At 58.3% G+C, this 21,016-nt stretch overlaps 3 protein-coding genes across 7 annotated transcripts in view; 2 read left to right on the top strand and 1 right to left on the bottom strand.

Moving 5' to 3' along the window:
• The first annotated feature begins 6 nt into the window (after positions 1–6).
• On the top strand, positions 7–4,093 carry ARHGDIG (Rho GDP dissociation inhibitor gamma). The gene is made up of 6 exons (XM_027683903.1): positions 7–139; positions 1,194–1,379; positions 2,361–2,444; positions 2,524–2,600; positions 3,397–3,460; positions 3,560–4,093. The coding sequence occupies exons 1-6, from the start codon at positions 67–69 to the stop codon at positions 3,757–3,759; spliced, it is 684 nt and encodes a 227-aa protein (XP_027539704.1). The 5' UTR covers positions 7–66; the 3' UTR covers positions 3,760–4,093.
• Positions 4,094–4,352: 259 nt separating this feature from the next.
• On the top strand, positions 4,353–7,703 carry PDIA2 (protein disulfide isomerase family A member 2). The gene is made up of 11 exons (XM_027683922.1): positions 4,353–4,587; positions 5,010–5,216; positions 5,505–5,638; positions 5,711–5,848; positions 5,922–6,038; positions 6,115–6,240; positions 6,319–6,513; positions 6,866–6,986; positions 7,114–7,295; positions 7,390–7,476; positions 7,623–7,703. The coding sequence occupies exons 1-11, from the start codon at positions 4,353–4,355 to the stop codon at positions 7,701–7,703; spliced, it is 1,623 nt and encodes a 540-aa protein (XP_027539723.1).
• A 672-nt stretch (positions 7,704–8,375) lies between these two features.
• The window catches only part of AXIN1 (axin 1), an 82,084-nt gene continuing 69,443 nt past the window's right edge, over positions 8,376–21,016 (bottom strand). For 4 of the 5 annotated variants that reach the window (XM_027683640.1, XM_027683642.1, XM_027683639.1 and 1 more), the window contains 5 exons: positions 19,615–20,168; positions 17,243–17,419; positions 16,330–16,572; positions 10,920–11,090; positions 8,376–10,164 (listed from right to left, as the gene is read on the bottom strand). In XM_027683640.1, the coding sequence (XP_027539441.1) occupies positions 10,038–10,164; positions 10,920–11,090; positions 16,330–16,572; positions 17,243–17,419; positions 19,615–20,168 (1,272 nt within the window). In that variant the 3' untranslated portion in view covers positions 8,376–10,037. The remainder of the gene's footprint in view (positions 10,165–10,919; positions 11,091–16,329; positions 16,573–17,242; positions 17,420–19,614; positions 20,169–21,016) is intronic. The other variant, XM_027683643.1, reaches the window with a different exon arrangement.

Genomic DNA, 21,016 nt, shown 5'->3' on the forward strand with positions numbered 1-21,016 from the left:
GCCCCGGGCCCCGCCAGCGGCCGCCCCGCCTGGCCCCGGGGGCGGCGGGCCCGGCCCGGCCCGGCCATGCTCGGCCTGGACGTGTGCGAGGCCGGCGGGCAGCTGCTGGAGCTGCTCTGGCTGGCGCTGTGCTACCGAGGTGAGCGGCGGCGGCCGGGGGGCAGCGCCCGGGGGCGGCGGGGGGCATTGCCCCGGGGAGGGCGGGAGAGCATCACTTCGGGTCCCCCCAACAGGTGAGCATCCCCGGGCACCGGGTGCATCACCGCGGGCCCGGGGGGACCGGAGAGTGCCACGGGGGAGCCCCCCGCTGTCCTCCTGCCTGTGGCACCCCCCGCATGTCACCCCCCTGCCCTGTCACCCGTGGGAGGCCGGCCAGCCCCCGGTGGGTTCATCCCTGGGCTGGGAGCCCCCCCACGCTGCCGCGACAGTCGAGGGCAGCCGTGGTGGGGGGCCCAGAAGTGCAGCAAGGCCACTGCTCTGTGTCCCGGTCACTGCCGCTGCACTGGGGACCTGCAGCCCTGTGGCCCCAGGGGCTGAGCACGGTGGCCCCTGCCCCATGCTGTGTTCCCAGCATGTCCCCAGGAATGGCGTTCTAGAGGCTTTGGGGAGCTCAGTGCTTGCAATCACAAGGAGTGGAGGCAATGCAGTGGGCAGGGAGAGTCAGGGGCTGTGGGGACATCCCCCACCCTTGTGCCCCCCAGCAGCCTGGCAGCACCGGAGCCACTGGTTCCCCCAGAGATGCCTTTTTACCCTGCAGCTGCTGGTGGTTTGGGTTTGGGGTGGGAGATGGGGCTGGTGGCTGCCCAGCAGGGTTGGAGGGGGCTGTAGGGTGGTGACAAGGACCTCTCCGTGTGACACCAGAGGGGCCTGTGGGCTGCAAGGGTCTGCAGGCACCCCCTGCACTAAGCACACCACGTAGGCACCAGCTCGTTTTGCTCCATGACCGTGCTTAAATGCAGCCGGCGGCAACACCTCTGGTCTCAGCTGTGCCACCAGGCCCTGGGGACACCGAGCCTGGCGCTGTCCCCACTGCTCCGGGCAGGGGAACAGCTCCTCTGCCCCACGGGGATTGCCCACATCCATCCATGGCGTGTAACAGCTCAGACACCCCCTGCCAGCCAGCGCCTTTGTGTCAGGGCATGGGGGGTGTCCCCTGGGGTGTCCCCGGGGCTGCCACTGCCTGTCCCCCGCAGACATCATGGCTGACAAGGAGGGGGTGACGCTGTCGCTGGAGGAGGAGGAGGAGGATGCCGACGTGGCCCTGGCGTACAAGACGCCGGAGAAGAAGAGCCTGCGGGAGATCCAGGAGCTGGACCCGGGGGATGAGAGCCTGCGGAAGTACAAGCAGGCGCTGCTGGGTGCCATCCCTGCAGCCGTGGGTAAGGCTGGGGGCTGCTCCGGGGGATATGCACCCTGGCACTCCGGGCCCCCAACACCCCGGCACCCCAACACCCCGGCACCCCGGCTGGGTGATGATGCAGCTTCGGTGGCTGCAGGGAGCTCGGGAATGCCCAGCACCCGCGGGGCATTCCCAGCAGGGAGGACACATCCCGGCTGGCATCGCCCGTGGGCGCTGCCTGTGCCCCCCACCCGCGCAGAGACCCCGGCATCCCCTGCCGACAGGGTACCGGTGCCCGGGGACCCCGGTTGCCTTGGTTACGGGATCACCGCCGCAGTTTCCATAGGAACGGCTACAGGGAACCGGGAAATTCATGGCGATGACGGAGAGGAACGAGCAGCGGGGGGGCCGGGGTAGCACGGCTGCCGGTGCCCAGACGGTGCCCCCCGCTCTCCATGGCACCCACGGCAGCTCCCCAGCCTGGTGCTGGCCTGGTCTGGGGGGGCTCCACGGGCCCACCACCCCGGTGGGCATCCGTGGGTGCATGGGGGGGCTGCAGGCTGGGGGGGGAGGTCCGTGCAAACCAGTGGGGTGTGTAAGGGGTGCACGATGGTGTGTGTGTGAGCTGGGGGGTGTGCAGGCTGGTGGGGTGCAGGTTGGGCTGGTGGGATAACTCAGACCAGTTCCCACTCCAAGGGATGCCTTTACTGCACATGCTGCATCCTCCTCCTCTGCCTCTGTCCTGCTCCTGAGACAGGGAATGGTGCACCCAGGGACATACCCGTGTCTGGGCCCTTTAAATATGATTTTACCCCAATGGCACTGATGCCGATGTTGGGGTGACCCGAGATGCCCTGTTCTCCTGTGCCCTGCCTGGCTGCCTGGCTCTCCTGGTTCTAACACCCCACTGTGGCCCTTCCTGCTGATACAGGGGCATGAGCAGCCCCTCAGCTCACCGGGGTGGAGGTTTCAGTGGGCTGGGCATGGTGGGTAAGGCCTGGGCCCCGCTGTTTGTCCCTAGATGCCAGCGTGCCCAACGTGCAGGTGACAAGGCTGACCCTGATGTGTGAGCAGGCGCCAGGGCCCATCACCATGGACCTGACAGGTGAGCTGTGGGAACACCTGTGGTAGGAGGAGGAGGAGGAGGAAGGGGTACCAGGCTGATGGACCATTTCCCCACACAGGAGACCTGGAGGGGCTGCGGGGCAGGGCCTTTGTGCTGAAGGAAGGGGTGGACTACCGGGTGAAGGTGTCCTTCAAGGTGAGCCGGGGGTGTGGTGCCCTGTGCCTGCTGCCCGGGCATAGCCCTGCTGCCCTCACACCCCAGGGTCCCTGCCCCAAAGGGTCCCTGTTCCATGGGTCCCTGCCCTCACACCCTGGGGGCCCTGCCTGATGAGGTCCTTCACGAGGTCCATGATCCTCATGGGTCCCTTTTCCCACATGTCCCTGCCCCAAAGGATCCTTGTTATCCGGGGCCCCTGCCCTCCCACCCTGGATTCCCTACTCCAAGGGGTCCCTGCTTCCCATGGGTCCCTTTTCCCACATGTTCCTGCCCCACAGGGTCCTTCCTGCTGCCCAGTGGTCCCTGCCTGCCCCAGGGTCCCTGCCAGTTGGGGTCCCTGCTGCCTTGGGGTGTCTGCTTCCTACTCCTTACCCACAGAGTCCATGCCCCTCTGAGGGTCTCTGCCCACCCTGATGTTCCTGCCCTCTTGAGGGTTCCTGCCACCCTGGGAATCCTTGCTGTCCCCAGTGTGACTGCCACCCGTGGGTCCTTGCCCCTCTTGAGGGTTCCTGCTAGCCCAGAGTCCCTGCTCCTCCCAGAACGCCCACCGATGTTGGGTCCCTGCCTATCCCAGGGGTCCCTAGAGGTCCCTGCCCCTCCTGAGGGGAGATCCCTGCCCCCTCCAAGTCCCTGCCCCTCTTGGGGGTACCTCAGTGTCCAGTCCTGACAAGGGGCTGGATCCTGGAAGTGGTGCATGTCAGGATGGATACCCCAGAGTGGTGAGGGCCCCACGTTCTGGGGCAGCACCCATGGCACCCCTGCCCTCTGCCCGCAGGTGAACAGGGAGATCGTCTGCGGGCTGCGGTGCCTGCACCTCACCTACCGCCGGGGCCGGCCCGGTGAGTGGGGCCGGGGGGCTGCGCTGCGGGGGCAGGGCTGGGGGGGGCAGCGCCATCCTGGCCCGACTCACCCGCCCCTCCTCTCCCCTTCTCGCCCAGTGGATCGCGACGTCTTCATGGTGGGCAGCTACGCGCCGCGGGCCGAGGAGTACGAGGTGGTGACGCCGGCGGAGGAGGCGCCGCGGGGATGGCTGGCACGGGGCTCCTACCGCGTCCGCTCCCTCGTCACCGACGACGACAAGACGGAGCACCTCTCCTGGGAGTGGGGGCTCTGCATAAAGAAGGACTGGGAGGACTGACCCCCCCCTCCGCACCCCGGTTCTCCCCGCCAGCTCGGGGACGCGGTGCCGCCATCCCGGGGGACCCCTCGCCGGCACCGCCGCGCTTGCCCCAGTCGCGTGAAGGGTTCAGGGGGGTCCCTTAGCGAGTGGGCGCCCGTGGTCGTGGTCTTCGCAACCAAAGTTATTTTTAATTGCTCTTTTTTTTTAAATCTCAACGCCCGCCTGGTCCTCACGGCGTCCCCATTGCTGGGGCCGGGGCTGTGACCCCGCCGTGGTGGTGCCGTGCCCGGTACCCGCCCGGTCGCAGGCTGTGCTCTTCCATCGCCATTAAACCCTACAGACTGGTCTCTTACTGGTGTGTCTGTGCCCCCGTCACCTCTGCCCGTCCCCCTGCTTCCTGTCTCCCCCTGTCCCTGTCCCCATCCCACTGGCAGGGCCAGGTCTCCCTGCGGTGACGAGTGGCTGGAAAACAGCCACCTGGTCCCGCTGCCTTATCGACCGTGCTGGGCAGCCAGTAGCGGAGGGCCACGAGCCCCAGGGGACCGGCACCTCCCGCCCCAGGGCTCTTATCTGCGTCCTGCCCCCTGGAAAACGTCTTCTGCACCGGCACCATGCGGGGCTGCAGGTCCAGGCTGGTTTGGCTGCTGGTGCTGTCGCTGGCCTGGCTGGGCCCGGCGCTGGGGGACGAGGAGAAGGATGGGGAGGTGGTGGCAGAGGAGGAAAAGGAGAAGGAAGAGGATGAAGTGCTCTCAGATGAGATCAAGGAGGAGGACAATGTCCTGGTGCTCCATGAGCGCAACTTTGCCCGTGCCTTGAGCGAGCACCAGCTGCTGCTGGTGGAGTTCTGTGAGTGTCCCCACTGCGGGCAGGGGTGTGGGCACGGGGAGATGTCGGGCAGGGAATAGGGGCAGGGAGTACTGGCCGTGGCTGTGAGTGTGGGCAGAACAGACATATGGGCATTGGGGTGGAGGGGGGGGACAGTCAGGCAAGGCTGTGGGCCAAAGGGGCAGAAGCACGGGACACATGACAGGGCATGGGATGGGGACAGAGACATGGAGCAGGGACACCAACAGAGGCATGAGCTGGGGAACAAGTAGCAGGGGTATGGCACACAGGACAGGGACATGTGGTGGGGGTGGGGGACATGGGCTCTGGAACAGGGGCATGAGCTGGGGCCCAATGGGCTCATGCGGCCATTACAAGCCCATCCTGGGGACAGGGGACACCCCAAAGCTGTCCCCACTGCCAATGCCATCCTCTGCCTGCAGATGCACCATGGTGTGGGCACTGCCAGCAGTTGGCCCCTGCCTACACCCAGGCGGCCACCGAGCTGAGGAATGAGTCCAGCCCGGCACGGCTGGGCAAGGTGGATGCCACGGCACAGACAGCCCTGGCCAACGAGTTCAACATCACCTCCTACCCCACGCTCAAGCTCTTCCGCAATGGCAACCGCACCCACCCCCTCCCCTACACCGGTAGGGCTGCGGCACCGCACGGTGGCCGTGGCACCAAACAAGGGGACACTGCCATGGGGCTGGGGAGGGTGGCAGGGTGGTGATGGTGAGGTGGGTGGCAATGTCCTGGTGGGCTTTGCAGCGTGGTGACAGCGGGCAGGTGACAGTGTGGTGATGGTGCGTGAGGCGGGTGATGCCAGGCAGTGCCGTGGTGGTGGTGGCAGGTGACCAAGGCTGGTGGCACAGGGAGGGGTGGCAGCCTGGTGAGGGGTGTCAGGGTGACAGTACTGGCTCTGCTCGGCACGGCAGGACTCTTGGACACGCGGGGCATCGTGCGCTGGGTGCAGCGCCGGGCCGGCCCCAGTGCCACACTGCTGTACGACACTGACACCGCCAACGCCTTCGCCAGCTCCCAGGACTTGGTGGTCATTGGCTTCTTCAAGGTGGGCTGGGGCGGGTGAGGGCTGAACTGGGGCTGCAGCCATGGCCGTGGCACTGATGTGGGGACTGTGCAGGACCTGAAGGGCCAGGCAGCCCAGGCGTTCTACGATGTGGCTGCTGAGATGGTGGACATGCCCTTTGGTGTGGCGGAGGCAGCTGAGCTCTTCCAGGCCTACCGGCTGTCGGACGACACCGTCTGTCTCTTCAAGAAGGTGAGGGGGTGGCAGAGGGTGGTGGGGCCATCCTGGTCCCCACCCCAGCCCTCACCAGCCCCTGCCCTGGCAGTTTGATGAGAGACAGACAAACTTCCCCGTGGACCCGGCGCGGGGGCTGGACACAGATGAGCTCACCCGGCTGCTCCGCATCCACAGCCTGAGGCTGGTGACCGAGTTCAACAATGAGGTACAGCCTGTGTCCATTCCCATCTCTACGTGTGAGTGCCAAAGCCCCCTGCCCTCACCCTCCTCCTCCTCCTCAGACATCCAACCAGATCTTTGGTGCCAAGATCCCCCATCACATGCTGCTCTTCCTCAACAAGTCATCATCGGAGCAGCTGTCCCTGCAGGACGGCTTCAAGGCAGCCGCCAGCACCTTCCGGGGCGAGGTGAGGTGGTCCCATGGCAGGGACAAGGGGGGTGGCTGCGGGGCACCTCATCCTCAGGGTCACCCATCCCCTGCCCAGGTGCTCTTCGTGGTGGTGGATGTGAACGGGTACGGCGCCGACGTCCTGTCCTTCTTCGGCATGACCCCCGCCGACGCCCCCACCCTGCGCCTGGTCAAGATGGAGAACAACCGCAAGTACCAGATGGAGCAGGACTCCTTCTCGGACACGGCCATCCGCACCTTCATCCAGGCGGTGCTGGACGGCAAGGTGAAGGTGAGGGAGGCAGCAGGTGCCAGCCAGCACCTGAGGATTCTTCCCTGTGGTGAGCGGTGGGCTGGTGACTGAGAGGCCTGATGATGGCAGATGTGCTGCGAACACCAGCCCCCTGCTCGCTGATCCTTCTGCTGCCAGGCTTGAGGATTTGGGGGGTTGGTAGGGGAAAGGAGGCAGGAGACTGCTGATGTGGAGACACACAGAGCTGGGCTGGCAGCAGAGGGGCAGATGTGGTCCAACAGGCAGCACAAGTGCACCCCTGGCTGCGTGCTGGGGCACCCCTGCCCGCACTGTGCCCCTTGGGGCCCTGGCACTGCCCAGCCCAGCTGTGGTGTCCCGGCTGTCCCCACAGCCCCACCTGCTGAGCGCGGAGCCCCCCGAGGACTGGGACACGCGGCCTGTCAAAGTCCTGGTGGGGAAGACCTTCGAGCAGGTGGCGTTCGATGAGACCAAGAACGTCTTTGTCAAGTTCTGTAAGTGCCAGGGCCGTGGCTCAGCCCCTCCACAGCAGCCCCCAGCCCTGTCACAGACCCTCACCGGGGGGATGCTGCAGAGCCCCAGTCCCCCAGTCCATCCCCTGGCACTGTGCCCGTCCCGCAGACGCTCCGTGGTGCTCCCACTGCCAGGCCATGGCACCCGCCTGGGAGGAGTTGGGCGAGCGCTACAAGGACCACGAGGACATCGTCATCGCCGAGATGGACGCCACGGCCAACGAGCTGGAGAACATCACCATCCACGGCTTCCCCACCCTGCACTACTTCCCTGCAGGGCCGGGCAGGAAGGTACGTGGGGGGAACACCCCTGGGGTCACCCCGGCTCTGCCAGCACACGGGGAATGGGGTCACCCCTCGTCACCCTCCCATCCCATGGCTCCAGATGGTTGAGTACAAGAGCGCCCGAGATGTGGAAACTTTCTCCAAGTTCCTGGAAAATGGGGGGGTGCTGCCTGTGGAGCCTCCTGTGGTGAGTGAGGTCAGGGACCCCCCCACCCACCCCAGGGCAGCCCCCAGCCCCTGCTGGGCGAGGGGACGGATCCTGTGGGATGGTGATGGGGACAGGGGCAGGCAGGGACTGTGTGTCCATCCACGCCTCACTGTTGCCTTTTCCAGGTGACCAAGACCCCTGGGAACAGCACAGGCAAGGAGGATCCAAGTGTGCTGGGGACAGATGAAACCCGGGATGAGCTGTGAGCCCTGTCCCGCTCAGGCACGTGCTATAAACCACCTGGAAACCATGTGGGCTCTGGTCTGTTTGCGGCTCCATGTCTTGGGGAGCATCCATGTGTCTTGGGGGCACAGCAGAGCTGACAATGGGCAGGGCCCCCACTACTGCTCGGCCCTGGGCCCCCCAGGAGGGGGTGCTGCCAGGGGCCCTCTGCCTCCCTGGGGCAGCTGTGCCATAACACTAATCCTGGCAGCCCCACGATGACACAGGTTGGCCAAGGACAGGGCTGTGGGGGCAGCCCAGCGCTCTCCATGCTGGCCCTCGTGTTGGGCTGCTGGGGTTCAGGTGATGGGGGACCAACCAGGGTCTCTCCTTTATGGCCCACCAACCCCAGGGATCCCCAGGAGCTGCTGTCACATGCTCCCCTCAAGTCTGGTTCAGCTTCTTGGACCCCCAGCATCCCCTCCAAACCCCAGCACCATCCCCTCTCCCCTGGGCTATTCCTCCAGGGGCAACATGTTGGTCCCCTGGCGCCAGGACCTGCCCAGCCACCCTTCCAGGGAGCCCAGAGCAGCCCCAGCCCCACCATGTGCCCAGACCCTTTGCCAGACCTGAGCCACCCTCTGTCCATCCCAGAGGCTGCCGGGGGCCTGGGAGTAGCTCCGCGGGGAAGGAACAAAGCAGCAGGCAGTGGGACGTGGGGTTTTATTTCATTTTATCCAAGTACCTTTGAAAAGATCATTGTACAAGTCAGCACATGAGAATGCAGAGGAAACGTCGCCGGGGCTGCGCGGCCGCTGTACATATTTACAGGGACCCCCGAGAAAAAAGGGGGAGACGGAAATCCCGGGCACGTTAACAACCTCACCAGACACACCACCATCAGAACTTCAAAAAACAGGGAGCAAACCCCCTTGAAACGCTGTTCCCGGGCTGAAAACATCTGCAGATTTTGATGGACCTCACGTAGCATTTTAGGCAAGTCCCAGGACCGTGTTTTAAAGGCACTCGGTGACATAAACAACAGGCTGAGTCGCGTCCCGACGCAGTGCCACGGGGTCCCCGGCAGCCCCAACACTGCTGTGGCTGAGAGCAGTGCTGGGCAGGGCGAGCACTGATGGGGAAACCCCCCGGCTTTGGGACCATCCCCGTTTCTGTGGGTGGGCAAGGGCTGGTCTCTGAAGGAGCTGGCACAGTCGCGGCCACACCGGAGCAGCAGGGCCCGGGCTGGGGACAGGCAGGGTGGTGGGAGCACCGGCACAGCCCAGGCTTCCTTGCAACTGAGTAAGCCCAGGAGGCTTCCCAGGGTTCTGGCTGCCAGCTGGGTGATCTGGCCCTAAGTGAGCCTCACAAACTGGCATCAATAATCTCCCTGGTGCAGTGCCCTCCTGCTGCCTCCCCTGAGACACAGAAGCTGACAAAAGATGCAGGACTCATAAAAAAATGTATTTTGTCCTCAGCTTTAGTGTCTCACAGTTCCCTCCCTATTGTGGTTCTCCTAAAGAGTTCCCTGCCCAATGCCAGAGCTTGGCCCAGGGGTCTGGGCGTGTCTGCACCAGGCACATGGGTGCCAGCACCTTCTCCAGGGGCACACAGGGGACACACACATGAGCATGCAGGCCATGGGATGCCAGCACCCAGCCTGCCACCCCAGCTCCCAGCTGGTCCTTGCTCTGCAGGGAGCACTGACCCTTTTATCCCTCGGGGATTTACTCGGTCGCAAGGAAGCTCAGGAGGAAAAAAAAAAGACCCATCCTACCATATCCAGCAGCTGAGCCTGCCAAGGAGGCCAGAGACTGACTCCTTCCAAATGGCTCAAAAATCTTCACAGCCCCTTGGGACCCTTCCATGTGGGGTGACAGCTGCTCTGCCCCAGGGTGCTCCAGAGCCATCCACGCAGGGAGAACGGGGCAGGGTGCTGGGAAAGCACGGAGCAGCCGGAGTCTGACGGATGGCTGTACACTTTGGGCGAGTTCTGCAGTACCTGTATGTTTTACATTTACATAAGAGCACTGTGACATTGGAAATATTTTCCTTTTATTACAATATATCAAAAATATGCAGCTTTAGTAAACAAGGTCATATTACACTTTCTAATGCACTGTACAATGCTACATTACACTTATATTCGGTATGGAGAGGGAGCCCAGGCTCCCACTGGCAGGTTCATGGGGTGAAACGGCATCCACTGGCATCCTGGAGCTTGCCCAGGTCCGTGCTGGAGGGCGGGGCTGCCGCTCTCCACCCTGGGCTCGCCCGGTGCCCGTGGCAGCAGCACCACCAGTGTCTGCCCCAGGCCTTCTCCTCCGGTCCCAGAGTCCTTCACAGTCCTGTCCTCACGCCTCGGCTGCCCTGGAGCCTTAGTCAATCTTCTCCACCTTCCCAATGATCTTCTCCTCGAAGATGGGCAGGATGGTGTCGTCCTCCCGCACCTCCTCGAAGACCACACCACAGTCGAACTCGTCACTCACCTTCTTGAAGTAATACCTGCAAAAAGAGGAACATGGTGGGGCAGAGGGAAAAAAAATGCAGCTGAATGGTCTTGGGGCATCACGGTCCTCAAACCTGGGTACAGCCCTTCCATGGCCCTGAGCTCGTGGTGCGTGGGAAGCTGCTCCCCCAGACCTGGAGGCAAACGCCCCTGCCCTCACCCAGTGAGCACCCACAGTGGTCAGGATCCATGCTAGCACAGTCAGGAGCTCCAGCCCTGAATCCAAGTCCGTTCACACCTCTCCTAAAAATAGTGGCTGAGGCACCTGTGTTGGTGGAGCATTTCTAGGCAGGCTTTCCCATGGCCACTCCTACTTGGAAGGGACAACTTGGAGAACTATATGCTTCTCACTTGGCTGCTTTGGGACTCTGGCAGGACCCAACCTCCCTGTCCTCACCAAAATAAACTCTGGGAGGAGCCAAAACAGCTCTGAAGTCAGAGGGTCCCCACAGCATCACTGAGCATTGGCTGATGCTGCTGCTTACCAGCCCAGGACACCGCAGGGCAGCTCAGCAGCTTCTGCTGGAGCTGCAAACCATGATGCAGGACATTTCTGCTATAAAACCCGACCTCCCTCACCCCTGTAACCTGCCTCTTCAGCAGCCACATCCCCACCACAGCATTCTGAGAGGGAAACCTCCTGACGGACCTCCACCAAGCTCCTTCACCTTGGTGGGGGTGCCACAGTGGCATCTGCCGGGGATCGCTGGCAGTTGCTGGCACCACACCACGGGTGGGGAGCAGCCCTTACCTGTAGTTCCCTTTCTTGGTGAGCAGCTCCTTGAACTGTCCCAGGGTGACCACGCGCCCCTTGACCAGGGTGCGGTAGGGGATGGGCTCTCCACAGAAGTAATAAGCGACCACGATGTTCTCGCAGGGCTGGGACGCGCCGCTGCCCGGCCTCTTCTGGGGCTTCAACCTGCCGTGCCAAGACACAAGGGACACGCTGAGTATCAGCCCACAGTGCTCAGCACCATCGTGTTATGTGCCTGGGGCTGCCCAGGGGAGAGGTGTGGGTCAGGTCCCGCCAGATGGGCTGCAGGAAGTGCAGTGCAGTCCCTGAGCATGCCCTGCTCCAACCACCAGCCTCTCCCGGCATCCAGCTGAACACTGAGGCTGGTGAAGGAGCAAAGAGCACTTGGGAAGGCTGGATGGCACCCAGGACACGGTTCTAACTCAATCCTGAAGAAACCTGTCCTCAGGCTTTGAGAGGGCACAGCCCTGCTCATAGCACAGTTTGGGGAGTCACTGGTAAGCTCTGGGCCAGGCAGAACACCCCAGGCCCGTGGCAGTAGACCCGGGTCACCCATCATCACCATCTCACCACGCTCCTGGTGCGCATCCACGCAGGGCTGGAGCGTCATCCTGCAGGGCATGATCGTGCAGACACTGCTCAGACTGCTCGGGATTGTTGCCACCATGACCAAAACAGCTCAGCATGGCTTTCCACTGAGCTACATCTGCAGACAGGGCTGCCCCACGGCTCCCCCGGACACCTCTCCCAGTGCAGATGAGGTCAGAGGGAATGGAGCTCCCAGCAGGGTGCCAAGGCAGCTGCCATCCCCAAAACCTCAGTGACTTTATACCTCCTGTGTTTTTCCTGCTCTCAGAACGCTGGTCTGGTCTCTGTTTCCAGCCCACACATCGGGGTTCAGCTACGTGGCGCCATCACTAGACCAAAAACATCAGCCCAGCCCTCACCCCATTTTCAGAGACAGACAAAGGCAGCAATAACAAAACTCAGGGTACTTTGCCCTTCTGCAGAGCCTTTCATCTGGGGTGCCGAGGACGCTGCACAAACATTGGAGCAGCCTACACAAATTGGTACCTTGGCATGCGTGGTCTGAGCCAGAGGCAGCCTTCCCTTTCAAAGGCACATAAAGCACATTTGGCAGCTTTAAAAAAAAATTATTTTAAAAGCACGCTGGATAAAAAAAGATGATTTTGTATTTACATGACTGGAAAGTTGCTGTAAAGAAACAGAATTTGCCAAGCACATGAGGTAATCGCAGTTTTGGAAATGACTCTGACCTTAACCTTTAAACACTGGCTGGCGGGCAGAGCACCTTTTCATGGCGTGCCCACATAAACACTGGCACTGCAAACCAACACCAGACAGAGCTTTTTCACCTCCTCCTACAGGCATGAGAGGTCTAAAGTTCAACTGAACAACCTTCCGGGTGCCTGCTCTGGCTGCGAGACCTTTGGAGAAGATGCAGCATCCTGAGAGGAAAGGGTCTGCTCCTGGTGCCAGCAGAGCTCTCGGAGCCTCTCCCATCCCTGTATCAAAGCACAGGATGCCCTTTAGCTAGAAAAACATTAAGGAATTGAGTCATCCTTGGAAAAAAAAATACAAAGCATTTAAAGGGAAAATGGGTCATAAATTCAGGCAAATTCTGTGAACCCTGTGAGCCAGAAGTTAATTGAAGGGGTTTGGAAAACCTCAAAGTCCCTAAGCTTCTCTTAATCCTGCTAGAGACAAGTCATGACTAAGAGATGTGTGCCTGGGGACCTGGGGACACAGTGAAGTGCCTGGCACAGGCAGCAAAGCTGGCTCCTCAGGGCTGCTGTTCTCCCTTGCCTGGGGAGGTGGAGAGGACAGGACATCCCTGAGCTCTGCCGTGGCAGAAGCAAGAGGGGACCATGCCAGTGACTGGGAGCCTCCCTCCTCCTGCCATGCACTTCACACCCGAAAGGCCTCAGCCCAGCTCCAGCTCTTTCCAGAGCAGAGATGTGCCCCAAAATAATGCCTGAAATGATGCCCAGAAGTGGGCTGCTGCATGATCTTGCCAGGCACAGAGAAGAGACAGACTTGCCTTTAGTCTGCCAAGCCTTCCTTTTTCCCCTTTTTAAAAACAGGAACCATGTTTCCCCTTTTCTAGTCAGTGGAAAGTTATACTGTGACTTCTCTAATACAACGGATAGTGGCTAAGACACTTCATCCCCCAGTGCCCTCAGACCTGTGGTGGATCTCATCAGGTCCCACAGACTTGTGCACCTTCAGGTTCCTTACATGGTCTCAAAACTGATCTCCTACTGCAGGTGGTTCTCTATTCTCCCAGTCCCTGCCTTTGCCTGCTGTGACTCGAGTGCTGTGCCTGGAGCACTCGCCAGTGAAGACCAAGGCAAGAAAGACCAAGCCAAAAAAACACCTTCTGCATGCCTCATGTAACCAGCTCTCCCATTTCCTTCCAGAGTGGGTCCACATTTTCCCTGGTCTTCCTTTTATAACCAGTGTGCCTAGAGAAGCTTTTCTGGTTGCTTTAATTCTATCAGCAGAGCTGACACACATCCCAAACCACAGCCACAGACCTCTAGCAGGCTAAAGCAGAGCTGATGAATATGGAATCACTGAAAATGTAATTTTCCAAGAGCTCCTCTCAGGAGAATGAGGCAACACAACCGTCTCCAATTTCGTCATTGCCAAGACATCTCCTGAGACCTTGGCTTGCACATAAAGGCCACCAGACCATCTCCCGGCCCTGCTTCATTAAATCTTCCACCTGCACCCATCTCCTGGGTGGCAGTGTGAGCAGAAACAGGTACCACTGCCCTGCCCCTTCTGGAATCACCTCCTGTTGCCGCGTTTGTCACAAGCACAAAACATTATCTGGTATGGAAACAACAGCATTCATCCAACTCACTGCAACTGCATTCCAGTCCTGACTCCTGAGCTGTGTAACCCACTGGTGCTCTGACAGGGAATCTAAGTCTGGCTTACAGCACCAATCCAACCTCACTGTGACACAGAGGTGAGGTGCTCATCTTGCTCCAACTCAGCCCTGGGGTTGGAGAGCTTTGGGAAGCCCAAAATGCACCCAGCAGATGTTACCTTGGGGAGTGTCACAGTCACCAGATCTGCTCCTCTTCTAAGCTTGGCCCAACCCAATTAACTCCAGACAGATCATGCTAATGTTCTCCCTGCTTGAAAAAATCCTTTCTCTGAAGAGCTGGTATTAATTACTTCAATTCAGCTGTGAACTGTGAGACTGAGCTACAGAAAATGGCTCAAAACCTCTCTGTACAGGGAAGAAACGTGGTGGTCACTGGGACACCAGTGCTGGGCACTGCTGTGGTGCTGGATCTGCAGGTCACTCAGTACCAGACAGTTAATCCTGCAATGCTTGCCAACAGCAGCCAGGTAGTTATCTTGGAGATGAGGTCATTCCAAATGCTGTGGAGTAGGGAAAGAAAGGCTCTTTCTGCAGTATAAGTACGATTTCTGGAAGAATATTTACAATTCCCAGCACAGGAACTGCAGGTGCCTCCTTGATTTCCAGCAGGGCAGTGCTGGGGTGGCAGTGGGGCTGTCAGCACCCTCAGCCAGGGCAGTGGGCAGTTGGCTGGGGAATCCCACTGCTCCTGAAGAGCTGTGTGGAGGGGAGGCTCTGGAGAGCTGGATAACCGTGCTGGTAAGGCCAGCCTGGCTGTACAAAGCTGGCACAGCACGCTCTCCTCCCACAGCCAGATCAAGCAGTGCCTCAAGGACACCTCTGGGCTCACCTCCACCTTTCCATGCTTCCCCAAGGCTGCTGACAAACCTGGGACACTGGCTCCAATCTCCCAGAGCTCTTCAGAGCTCCTGACTGAAATAAATGGTGTTTTCATGTGAATTCCCCTCTCATTTTCTCCTTTGTTCTCACTGAGCCATGGGATCTATCTCCAGGCAGGCTCCTGTGCTAACCAGAGCAGGAGCTCTCTAAAAAGCTGCCAGCTCAGGTGTGCTTCAGCTGGAGCACCCAATCCTGCCAAAATCCAGCAGAGAGATTTCAACATCCAGAAATCTTTGGCTCCCTGGGGACCACTGCTTCCATTCTTGCTACTGGGCACAGACACATTTGCTATTCATGAGCAGTTCCCCACTGGTGGAGCCCACATGGTTCCCAACCATGTCTCCCTGGTTTTCCACACACAGGGCAGGGCTGGGAGATCCCTGCATCCCTGGGACAAGAGCCAGACTCATGGGGAGGCAGTGCAAGCAGAGCAGCTCAGCACTGGGACTGCTCAGACCATCCTCCCGCTGGCCTGCACAGCATTTCCCACATGCCATGGGGCTCCTGTGAAAGCCACTCTTAAAACACACACCAAATTATTGTTAGAGTAATAATTTCACACACATATAGCCCAGGATGGTGTAGAGACATTTCTGGGGAAGGTGCATGAATTTAGTACAACTATAAATGACTCTACTAATAAACCCTATCCAATTACACCAGCTGAAAGGTAGATCACATAAACTTGGCTTAACCTGGCTTGGGAGAGCCCTCTAATTACCTGGTTTTCAATCAATGCTCTGACATGAATACACAGAAGTCTGCCATGTGGTCACTGCAAGCAAAAAACTGGAGCCTGGCAATTAAGAGCTTCTTTTTTAAATTCCATTTGTGTTTCTAAGAGTCAGGCCGCAAAGATTCGAGTTTTCAGAGGACAGCTGTAAAGCTGTGGAAGGTTTTTAATGGACAAAGTGCTGTTAGCTGTTAACAGTAATTATCCAGCACTTCCAGAACGCTTTTCATTGGAGAGCTCCACGTGCCTCTTAAATAATGTTCCCTGACAGATAACACAGAGCAGGAGAATGAGCTCTGCAACAGGCAATAAGCTGAGTCACAGAAAGATGCAGTGACTTGGATATGGCCAGGCAGGAGGCAGAGCTGCTGCAGCAGGGCTACAGCACAGTGCTCTCCTCCAGAGCCACGAGCAGCCACTGCTGGAAGCTTGTGTGAGATGTAGATAAAGAGCAAACACATATTTGTCTTCTGCACTTAATTCTGCTGCATCCTGACAAATTCTGCTCCTGCACCAGCCTCTGAAGTCATGGTGGGGATGTGAACAAGCAGAGAGCCACTGAGTAGCAGGGGAGAGAGCTCTGCCATGCCAGGCCCATTCCAGACACGCTTTCCCTGCCCAGCCCCTTCCCACCCTTCCAGGAGCATTTCCAGCCTCTCCCGCCACAATCCACAAGCCCAGGCCCTCAAGGTGGGTTTTGCCATTTGCACCACTACATCAGAGGGACTGAGGCAGGTTTCTCTGACCTCTCTGCATGTGCCTCCACCCAGCTGGAGCTGGAGACTAGAGCAGAAGAGAAGGACATCCCTCAGCTGCCCACCTTCAGGGCAGTCTGTCCCGTCCCTCCCATGCACAATCAGACCCTCCTGTTGTACCTTTGTTTAAAGGGGAGTTTTCCAGCCCTTTTTTCCTCTTCCTCCAACCTCCTGCGAGCTTCTTCCAGCTGGGTGAGAGGGTTGGGGGCCGGGTTGGGCGGCATGGTAGGATCTTGGATGAAGGGGTGAGAAGGCTGGACGACGTTCCGGAGCTGGGCACTGACCCACGGATGCACCGCGACGGGTCGCTCGATGGAGAGGGGCCGGACCATGTCATGGGACACCTTCTTAGCACCTGAAGAGCTGCACAAACACAAAGGTTTTACATGGACCACCAGGATACTCCGAAGAGGCACACAGCCATTCCCAGATGGACCTGCTGCTGGACACAGACACAACTGGGGAAGCTCCTCACAGCACGGCTTCCGAGGGAGAGGGGAGCAACATCAAAGTCTAGAGAAGATTTGAGGACAGAAAGTCCTGAGATATCAGGGTGAGCAGCCCAACCCTGACACAAACCTCACAGTTGTGTGTAAGGGCTCTCATCGATCCACAATACATAAAAATAAACCCAGCAAAAGGCAGTTCCACAGTTTGTGACATTCCCCCAGAAGATGCCCTGTGCTACCAGTACACTGGTCAGCATCCCCAGGGAAGGGGGATCCTTCTCCAGCTCCAGGGGCAGAACTTGCTGCCTGACTTCCTGGTGGCCTGGCACAGCCCATGGCCCTGGCACAGCCCATGGCCCTGGCACTCAGCCCCAGCTGCCAGCAGTGCAACCTGCCCTGGCTTCTACTGTCATTCTTCACAAAAAGAGTCCTTATAGGCCCTGAGCAATCCTGAAACTCCAAAGGCTTAAACCCTGGGTGTTGTGGATTCTTGCCCTCCCAGGATGTGCAGGAGCAAGGCTGACATGCCTTGTGCAGGGGATGCAATACAACACGTGAAGACCCCTCTCTCTGCCAGCCCTTACCCATGGTTTGTTTTCTTATGCCTGCTGATCTCCTTCTCTCCTTCTATGATCCACTGAAGGATCTTCTGGTTTCTCTCCACGTCTTCAGGAGATCCTGGCATCTCATAGTTGGCACCATCACTTTTCCCTGAATCAGTCTTCTTAACATTCCTTTTGGAGGGCAGACTCGCTTTCCCACTGCAAGAACAAAGCTTGAGACATCAGTGCTTTGCCTAAGCCAAACCACCAAGGGACAGAGGATGGACATGTCTGTCTCCAGACACCTCCCACAGCCCCCTGCTCTACCAAGGCTCAAACCAACCACGCTGCAGTTTAGCCTAAGAGCAAGACAGGCTAGACCTGGGCACAGCAACTTCTCTGCCCAGTCACTTGTGGGGAAAGGGAGCTTCTCCTCTGGACAAACAAGCCACAAAAAGGGTTGTGTTAAACCCCCAGCTCTTTGCTCAGGGCAGGAGGTTCATCCTGGTGCTGTAATCCATTGGCTGCCTCTCCATGCCTGACCACTGCTTGAAACCTGGGTCCTTCCTATTGTCCCCCAGATTCACTGATACCCCAAACTCTGACTTGCCATGCCCAGCATTTGCTCCTCACCCTGATCTGAACCGAGGCTTCACATTGTGGTGGAAGATCACGTCCCAGCAGGGTGGGCTGCCTTCCATGGGCAAGCCCTGCCAGCTTGCACACCACAGCCAGAGGGATGCCAGGCAGCAGCCCACACTCTGGCTACACCTTTGGCTGCACCAAAGGCTCCTACAGGAACCCCATGGCCCCTTGCCCAGCTGAGCAGCCCCAGGCTCAGGAGGCCGTGCAGAATTCCCCTGTGCTGGCCTGGCACTGGCAATTCCATGGGACCCCCACCATCCTAACCACCCACCCATAGGACCTCTCTCCTTCTGCACATATAAGAAAAATAACCTTACCACCAGAGAGGAGAAACAGGCCCTTACATAGCTTTGCTGATTTTTTGGGGAAAAAGCCTGGAGAGGGGTTGCTGTAGATCTACAAAGGGCAAGCTGACATCTTCTCTGCTTCTCCCCACACAAGGATTAGTGGGTATCAAATGAAACTCTGCAGCAGCAGGTTCAGTGCAAACAAAAAAAATAAGCCTTTTTCTGCAGGTTGTCATCAACCCACAGACACAATCGTGAGGGGCTGGGGGGACAGCAACCCAGCTGGGTTCAACAAGGAGCCAGAGAAATCACAAGAGACTGCAGGCTGCCAAACAAGACCATTTGGATGCAAACCCTGGTCCTGTGAAGCTCCTAATCTAAGGACTGCCAGGAACTGGGAGTTTGTGCCAGAGGAAGGACAACTCTGAGTGTGTCCTATTACAATCCCATTAAATATATGCTGTAGTTGCTGCTAGGAGGAAATCTTGTGTCTAGATGGGGCTTTGCTTTGGTCCAGCATGGCCATGTTCAACTCTGATGAAGCAATAACCCTTTCCCCACTGAAACAGAGCAGATTTAACTACTTCTCCCTCCTGGAGAGCCTCTGCACTCTGCCTCCTCCTGCCAGCCTGGAAAGCTGGTCCTGTCTGCTGCAGACCCAGCCTCCTGCCTTCATAACACCCCAAACCCACAGCTTTGGGGAGCCAAACACACTCAGGGTGAGCACAACTTTCCCCTGTGGCTGCTCCATCCCCATCCCTCATCCCGGGCAGCCTCGAGCTTCACTCCCACCTTTGCAGTCATCCAGTAACAGGAACCAGCAAAACCTGCTGCAGCAGAGGAGCTTTGCCCTCTCCCTGCAGCATGGAGGGGATGGAGGAATTCAAACAGCCCAGGGAAGATGGACAGCAGTCCATAAAGCAGCAAAACGGCTTTTCTGGGCAGAGGTTGCCCTACCCTGGAGAACATCCCCTTGGGACAGGCTGCCACGGCAGCACTACAGCACCCAGTGCTTTGTTGGGAAGAGAAAGGGGCCCTTCTGGGGAAGGGGTTAGGCCTTGCAATAAGGAGGGGGGGTTTGTTCTCTCATAAACACCTTAAGAAACCTGTTTCTGTTACCCAAACCTCGAGACACGGCCCTAACATGCAGCTCCAGGTCCATGGAGAAGCAGACCAGTACCTGCAATTTCTAAGCACCTCCACTGCTTTAAGGAGCAGAAAACCTACTTTATAACCAGGCCACTAAAAATCCTGGTTAGAAGGTGTCTTTCAGCACGAGATCACAGAGATAAAAAGGAGTCTCATAAGGGTTATCGGGGCATATACATTTCTGAAGGGTATGAGCAGTGGAAGGCCCTCAAACCATGTCCCAGCATAAGGTTTCCCAAGAAAATGTGGTTCAAATACTGTTTCATCTACATGATACAGCCTCCCTAGAGAAGCCATGGCTTTGGGAATCCCGTTGGATGTTCCTTGACTCACCTGTAGCCTAAAGAGTCCATGGGGACAGGGGCCATGCCCAAGTTTTCACTGTAGTTTCTTGACTTTGTTGCATAGTTATGTGAATCTACATTCCAAGCAAAGCTGTTCTGCACTCGCTGCGTGGTCTCGGCCTCGATCTGCTCTTTTGGTTTCATCATGCTGTGGTGATGGATGTGGTGGTAGACATGTTTATGGTGGTACAAGTTAGCTGCATCCTGTTTCATTCCTGATTTTGTTGAGTGCTTGCCATGCCCTGGAGGAATTGTTCCCAGTGTCCCTGACACCTTTCCTAAGTGGCCGCTTTCCGGGGACCGTGGTTTAGGAGAGTGACGGCCGGGTCCTGGGGACTGGCAGCCTGGTGTTTTCATCACACGCTGTACGTGTTCATCCAGGATGCTTTCGGGGTTTTCCTCGTGGGCATCTCTCATCTGCATCCCAGCACAGCCCATCTCGGCGTAACGAGGAGCAAAGTGATGGAAGGCTTGGGCGGAAGGCATCTTGTGGCTAATGATCGAGGGACCAGAAGAGATATCTGCATCCTCACCTTCTTCCTCCTGCAAGAAACACGGGGACAATCAGAGAATGACAGCAGCGTGGTGGAAGGGGTCTCTAGTCCCACCCTCTGCTCGGAGCAGGACTGCTACCAACCCTCGGGTTAGGCCTGGTTTAATCCAGCCAGATCTTGAAAACCTTCAAGATGGAGATCCACCACCCCTCTGGAGACCTGTCCCAGACTGACAGAAAACTCCTAATGCTCAAGTCAAGCCTGTGCAGTCTGGCTGTCACTGAGCAGAGCAGCTCAGGTCTCTGTACCTGCCTTCTGAACCATCATTAGCAACATTCTCCACACACTCCCCAAGGAGACTGAGGTGAGCTCTGACAGGCAGCCCACACAACCAGGGACACAGACACAGCTTTCTGACCAGCCTAACAACTCAATCAGGCACAAGAGCGGGAAGAACCTTACTAAAAACCCCTCCAAGTCCCCTGAAGGTGGTTCTGTAACAACCAGCAGCGGAAACACAAGTTACTGCACTGCACTTGTGACTTCCCACGCGCCTTTGGTAAGGCACCGCTTCAAAGCACATCAGATAAACCCAGAGCTACAGGATATGTGGCAAATCAGTTCTGAGTCAGGTGAGATCGGGGAGGGGGGGTTCTCACCCAAATGACTATTTCACAAGGCAAAGCCAAGAGTGGGCTGCAACAGGAGGGGGCAAGTGAAGGTCGACAGCTGCATGAACGGTTTTGAAAATCAAACATTGATTTCTCCCGGGCATGTTAAGGTTGGAGTGAAACACTTCACGCAGATATAAAGAAATGGGTTGGAAGTAACTGCTTGTTCTTGCAGTTCACGCTGGTCTAGGACACGCTGTTAGCAACTCTTAAGTCCTTGCCAGGA

The sequence above is a fragment of the Neopelma chrysocephalum genome, unplaced genomic scaffold (assembly GCF_003984885.1).
Source record: "Neopelma chrysocephalum unplaced genomic scaffold, ASM398488v2 Primary Assembly neopelma1_65, whole genome shotgun sequence".
Taxonomy (NCBI): domain Eukaryota; kingdom Metazoa; phylum Chordata; class Aves; order Passeriformes; family Pipridae; genus Neopelma; species Neopelma chrysocephalum.

Excerpts from the sequence above, each read along its gene's own strand:
- PDIA2 (XM_027683922.1), top strand. The coding sequence starts at position 4,353 with ATGCGGGGCTGCAGGTCCAGGCTGGTTTGGCTGCTGGTGCTGTCGCTG. Across the intron at positions 5,849-5,921 it reads CCGTCTGTCTCTTCAAGAAG|TTTGATGAGAGACAGACAAA; the intron begins GTGAGGGGGTGG and ends CTGCCCTGGCAG. Across the intron at positions 6,039-6,114 it reads TGACCGAGTTCAACAATGAG|ACATCCAACCAGATCTTTGG; the intron begins GTACAGCCTGTG and ends CCTCCTCCTCAG.
- ARHGDIG (XM_027683903.1), top strand. The coding sequence starts at position 67 with ATGCTCGGCCTGGACGTGTGCGAGGCCGGCGGGCAGCTGCTGGAGCTG. Across the intron at positions 2,601-3,396 it reads GGGTGAAGGTGTCCTTCAAG|GTGAACAGGGAGATCGTCTG; the intron begins GTGAGCCGGGGG and ends CTCTGCCCGCAG. Across the intron at positions 3,461-3,559 it reads CTACCGCCGGGGCCGGCCCG|TGGATCGCGACGTCTTCATG; the intron begins GTGAGTGGGGCC and ends CTTCTCGCCCAG.